Raw genomic sequence first — 5,679 nt, 5'->3', positions numbered from 1 at the left:
GGGACGCCCCCGGGCTTCTCCCGGCCCCCGTGGGCGCGGGGAGCTCGGGGCCTCCTGGCAGGGCCGGCTCGGCAGGCGGGAGTGGGGCCCGGCCAAACACTGTGGCCAAGCGGATGCCCGGGGCTGAGTAGAGGCCACGGGGCAGCCGTGAGCCCCCCGCTGCCGTGTGGGGTGCGCTGCCTGTGGGCACCCACCGCACGGCCCGGTGACGCCAAGGCAGGGCAGCCTGCACGCCTCTCCCAAGGCGCAGGGCCTGGCTCTGACACGCCGCGTGCCCAAAATGTCATAAGTGAGAAGGGAAACAAATATAAATTGAGTGTTATTCACACTTTTAAAAGTTCCTCTGCATCTGCCTCGGGAGCTTGAGCTGTTTGGCTGCTGAAGGCCCCCGTGATGCGCTGCAGCAAGAGCAGAGTTCTTCAGGGGACAGCCCTGTCACAAGGCGTGCGACTGTCCCCTCCCATCGCACGCACAGGGAGCCCAAAGTGCAAAAAAATCTGGGTAACTTCACACCAGCAGCAATTCCTACTGGCTTTTTGAGCACAGGCGGGCCTTGCTGCCCTCTCCCTGGGTGCCTGCCCGGCTGCCCGGCCCCTGCCTGTGTTGCTCCTACCCCAGCTGCCGGGGTGGGCTGTGGCAGGGACAAAGGGAGGAGGACAGGCAGGAGCGAGGCCTGTGGCAGATGCGGGTCCCCCGTGGAGTTGATCGCTGTGATATATTAGTGTGCCCAGAACGGCAGCCCGTCAAATGGATTGAATTTTTGTGGTCTTCTCTGAGTTTTTCTCCCCTGAGTAAAAGACATTACTTCCTGCCTCCGTCCCTCTCTGCCTGAAATTGAACGTACTCTTTTCTTACTTGCCAACATTGGTATTCTCATTAATATATTTGTTAGAAACAATGGAGTTAAATTGAGCATGAATTTTGTACGCTCTTATCTCTTTAGATTCCCTTTTGTTGTGTAATTTCTGTTTTCTTTCAAGGAGTCTCATACAAATGCATGTTAAAGTGGTGTCCCTTTAAAAAGACAGAGCAAAATTGGCATTAATGATTGCACCTGTAGGGAAGAGAGTTCTGAGAGCAAACCGGGAGGCAGAACTGATAAAAGGCTGTTATGAGCTCTTGCCTATCCTAGGAAGGAGGGTGTTAAGCTTCCTGGGCTAAGAGTGGAGATGAGATGAGAGGTGAAATGAAAATGGAGTCTCCATGGTGTGAGCAGAGGATCACAAAGGTCTCTCTAGCTGAGATTCTGAGGTGTTTTGAACATCCTATAAGTGAGGAGCAAGCCTGGGCTATCTGCTTTCAGTGTTGCCGTAAAATGGAGCAGCTGTCTATGGGGCTGTACACACCACTCCATTCTGTGTTCATAAAAGGTCCTGGAAGCATCTTTATCCATGCTGATGGTACTGCTTCCTTTAAGGTGTACCACAAGTCTGGTAAGAGCATAGGTAGCTGTGGATGCCAAGGGCTGTTCCTATACCAGGCTGAAAAGGGGGGCAAAGTGGGGATTATTTTTTTTTATTGCCCTTTTTTCTCCCTCTCCTCTCTCTTTATGTTGTTGCAAGGCTATGCTGCTGCCTGTGCTTCATTGGAAAGGACTATAGATGAGCGGTAATACAGATGTACAGCCTACTAATTTTTCTAATAGTGCTCTAGTGAGTCATTTGATTCTAGGGAATAGCTGGGATGAAAGTTTGTTACCACTTATGTTATTTGCAATAAAAAGTCTGAGGCTTTGTTATATGTCCTGCTCTGTTCATCTTCCAAGGTATGGTTCCTTTATTATAGTAACTCTCACAACTTATCTATGATTGGCAGTTTCCCTTTTTATCACTATGTGTAGCCACCAAGTGGCAACAAGCTTTGTCTTATGCGCTGCTGAAGAGGTCAATGCTAGGCTGACTCTTCAGGGACAACAGCAGGTAATAAAAAATGAAGACAAAGATCCAGTGCCTTCCTTGTAGTTAGATATCTATTAGCAAACAAAAAAAGTACCCAGCAGCAGTTAGTTTGGGGCTAATGCTCACAATAAGAAGAGTATCCTGTGTTGCTTTCTAGGAGTCTCCAAACATAGGCCTACTTTCCCTAGGTGGGACTGACCTTAGTCAGAGGGGTTTGTTTCCTTATTATCAAGAATTCTTCCTGTTTGTCTCTCTTGACCGTGATTCTAAAAGCTGTTTATCAATGCCTATGCGGTTATCTTGCTCCCTATCCCCTCTTTTTTTCTCCTTTTCAGATGTTGGCAGCATTCAGCAGTCAGAGGACAAGGTAAGCCTCTGTCTTCATCTTCATATGTGTGCAGATATAATCCTGCTGTAGCAAAAGGCCAACTCAGGAGGTGCAGATGTCTTTGGAAACTATCCAGGTGCTTAAATTTGCTGTTCCCTGTGAGAGTGACTGTCCACTGCAATCTGGAAAATGAAGAAAAAAATATGCTCGGGCTGAACTTAAACAATGGGACTGGGAAACAATGAGCACAGATGCTGCCGTCTGTGGAATAGCCCACGGTCCTTTTGTCTTAATAACAGGTAACTTAGAGGTGCTAGATAAGGCCATCTTAAAACTTAGGGAGTATCTCAGGCTACACAATGAGCATCTAGATGCCTTTTGGGCCCTCCACATCCTGAGAGATGTGCTCAGCTCTGAGGGGTAGCGTGGGGTATATGTACGGCTGGGAAGTGAGAGCTTTGAAGTTTTCCACAACACTTTGTGCTGCACTGCTTCCTTGGTCTCTGCAGCTGCTGGAGTACTTGGGAGTGGTGATCTATGAAGCCTTGGACTGGGGAATCGACAGCCAAGTGGAGCGAGAACTGAGTGATCCTTTGGAGAAACTGCTGTGCCTCATGTTGAAACTGGATGATGAGGCAATGAAACCAGCAGTCACCCTGCAGGATGTTATCAAGGTTTCCTTCTTCCCACTTAGTAAATACAGCAGCTTTAGAGGAGTTGATGGAACAATGCTGTGAACCAAAGGGCCAGACCATTTCTGGTAAAAAGCTGGGTGGCTTGTTGAAGGACATAGAGGGAGCACATGGCTTTCCCATCAGAGGGAAAAGGTAAACCCATCTTAGTTATGCACAAGTGCCTGTGGAAGGAAGACTGAGCATGGCACTCTCACAGCTGTGTCTACAGAGTCCTTCTGTACATAGTCTCCAAATTGGATACCTAGGGAACTGTGGATATGGAAAAAAGTCACTTATCCATAGTACTTAGTTTCTGCAAGAGCTGAGGTTTGAATGTCTCAACTCAAACAGATATTTTCCTCTCAACCATAATTGAAAGGTATGAAAAACTTCCCATCCCTCAGTCTGATCAGGGCAGGGGAAAAGAACAGGAAAAGTGACTCCACCTGCTGTGTTTTATTGTGCTTTGTCTGTACAGGAGGCTTCCCCTTCCAGGTACTTATTTCAAAGCACACCTTATGGAAAACAAGATATATAAATTACACAGCTACTTACATTATTGTACATAAAAGATTGGACATCTTGCTTCTTTGTTCCTCTGCATCTGCAATAGAAAAAAAAATGATAGAAAGGGGCTGTGAGGAAGATGTTTTTTAACCATGGATTGAGAAAACTGAATCTTGCTTTATTCCATTATTATTTATGTTTTTTCATTGCAAGACCTCTTTTAAATAGCTGCACTTCTTTCAGGCCTGTGAGGAGCACTTGTCCAGGCCCTCTGAGGCTACCAGCCATTATGAAGTGACCTGTAGGAGTCTGTTTAGTGAATATGTGGAACTTCAGAAGCTTGTGACCATTATCCAGACCTCCAAAGAGGTACATTTGGGATCACCCCTTAGCTGCTATTCCTTCTGCCTTCACACACTCGCCTAGTTCTGAAGTAACCTTCTTATTGCACTAGAAATGGACTACCTAGCTGAAGGTCTGTTTTCACAATGTGAAAGGCTACTGTCTTTGCACCATATTAGTGCCTTTTGAAGTTGTGAATATTTGGGGCTTCTAAGATTTTCAGATTAACATTAGTTGTTTATACTGGATAGATAGTAAATCACTGAACAGTGCAAGGTAATGACCTCATGTGCTTGTTTTTCAGAGTCTGAGAAAAATGGATGTGGAAGATTTGTTAGAAAATCCCCTTCAGAAGAAGGAAAAACACTGGGTAAGTGATTTAATTCCTTCATTATGGGGGAGTTGGGGCTTTTTGTCTGCCTTGGCTCTCTGAGGCTTTCCATTGACTGTTCTATGAAAAGTAGAGCTTGAACACAAACAAAACTTCTTAGGTTGTTCAAGAGCTTAAGTAGTTAAAGACTTGTCTGTAAAACAAGTTGGAGAGTGAACTTGAAGTTAAACTATTTCACGTGTTAACCTCATGGGGACATTTATTCTACACAGAGTGTCTTTGTGGTTCAACTTAAGCCACTTCTAAAAATTAAATTGGAGGCAGTCTTTGGAATAAGAGTCCACAAGTAGTTAGGCTGTTTATTCCTGCAAATGAGCCCTGAACTCCAGCTTTTGGCAGGAACTGACACCTGCCAAAGGCAATCTGTTCCTTTCTTGTAGCTGGACTGAAAACTCCCAAAAAACTCTTCTGTTGGTGGTAGTACTAGGGTGGACTTAGCTCACTCTTACGTGGGTTCTGTGCTGGTTCAGGGCTGGAGGGGACTGAAGGCCGGTAGCTCTCTCCATCTTTGTAGTTGTGCAGCTCCAGCAGCTCAAACAAAGGGGTGAAAGAGGGTGAGGTTGGACATGTAGCTCCTACCTTCTGATCGCTGCCTTTCTTGTCCTTCAGTTCTGTCCTTCCATAGATCTTGGAGTGTGTGTTTAGGGCAGAGAAAGCAACTTATTCTGTTCTTTTCAAGGCCCTACACAGTCAGGGCTCAATCAGAAACAAATAGCTCTTCTGGCTGGAGCTCTGCCCAGCATAAACAAATGCACTGTAGTCTGGAGTCTGTGGAGACAAACGGCAAGCCCCGAGAGACTTGTGGACTCGCTCCCTTTGTCTAAATAGCACTTGCTTTGAAGCATGCTCAAACTATTCGTATGAAAATGTTTGTGAAATGTGTGTTTGGGCATATTCTCAATTTTGTGATCTATTAAAATAAACTGGCAAGCTATCTCAAACCACAAACTCATCAACTGCTATAGCTCTTTTCTGCAGGGAATACATGAATAAATACATGGGCTTTGCCGTGTGGCCTGAAGGCCAGTGTATTTGGCCTCTGCTCCTTCAGGAGACATGAATTCCAAAAGCAGGATGTCTGTTGCAAATCCTCTGCCTCTAGTTTCCAAGTCCCTAAGCACCAGTTGATTGCATTGCTCTGACAAACTCTTGAGTTCAAAATAAGCAGGATGCCAACTTCACTGGGATCCTACAGATTAGAACTGATGCCTTGAGTGGTGCCAAGCAGCCAATGCTCTCTATGGACCGTACCTTTTCATGTGGACTGCTACAAAACAGGCCTTCTGAAACATAGACCACAGCCTGATGGTGTGCAGAGTTGTACAGTTTCAGCAGAGCTTATCTGTATGTGTCACCAGACAATCTTCACCTTGAAAACTAAGCAGTGAGACCTCTTCAGAGCAGAGCTGTCTTACTACTCATCTGTTGAACTGAATGCAATGCTTTTGGAGTGTTGTAGCATCTTGTGTTTTATTGCACAGGTGTAGAAAATTTATGCAGAATTTGACAATACATGGGATACCCCAAGTAGTGATCCAG

At 45.8% G+C, this 5,679-nt stretch overlaps 1 protein-coding gene across 1 annotated transcript in view; it reads left to right on the top strand.

Moving 5' to 3' along the window:
* Positions 1-1,182: 1,182 nt before the first annotated feature.
* The window catches only part of LOC104281903 (protein spire homolog 1-like), a 15,938-nt gene continuing 11,441 nt past the window's right edge, over positions 1,183-5,679 (top strand). The window contains exons 1-4 of the mRNA XM_009879959.1: positions 1,183-1,433; positions 2,234-2,265; positions 2,736-2,900; positions 4,054-4,119. Of these exons, the coding sequence (XP_009878261.1) occupies positions 1,187-1,433; positions 2,234-2,265; positions 2,736-2,900; positions 4,054-4,119 (510 nt within the window). The 5' untranslated portion in view covers positions 1,183-1,186. The remainder of the gene's footprint in view (positions 1,434-2,233; positions 2,266-2,735; positions 2,901-4,053; positions 4,120-5,679) is intronic.

The sequence above is a fragment of the Charadrius vociferus genome, unplaced genomic scaffold (genome assembly GCF_000708025.1).
Source record: "Charadrius vociferus isolate BGI_N301 unplaced genomic scaffold, ASM70802v2 scaffold162, whole genome shotgun sequence".
Taxonomy (NCBI): domain Eukaryota; kingdom Metazoa; phylum Chordata; class Aves; order Charadriiformes; family Charadriidae; genus Charadrius; species Charadrius vociferus.
The sequence above is the reverse complement of the archived record's forward strand: the minus strand, read 5'-3'. Positions and strand labels throughout refer to the sequence as shown.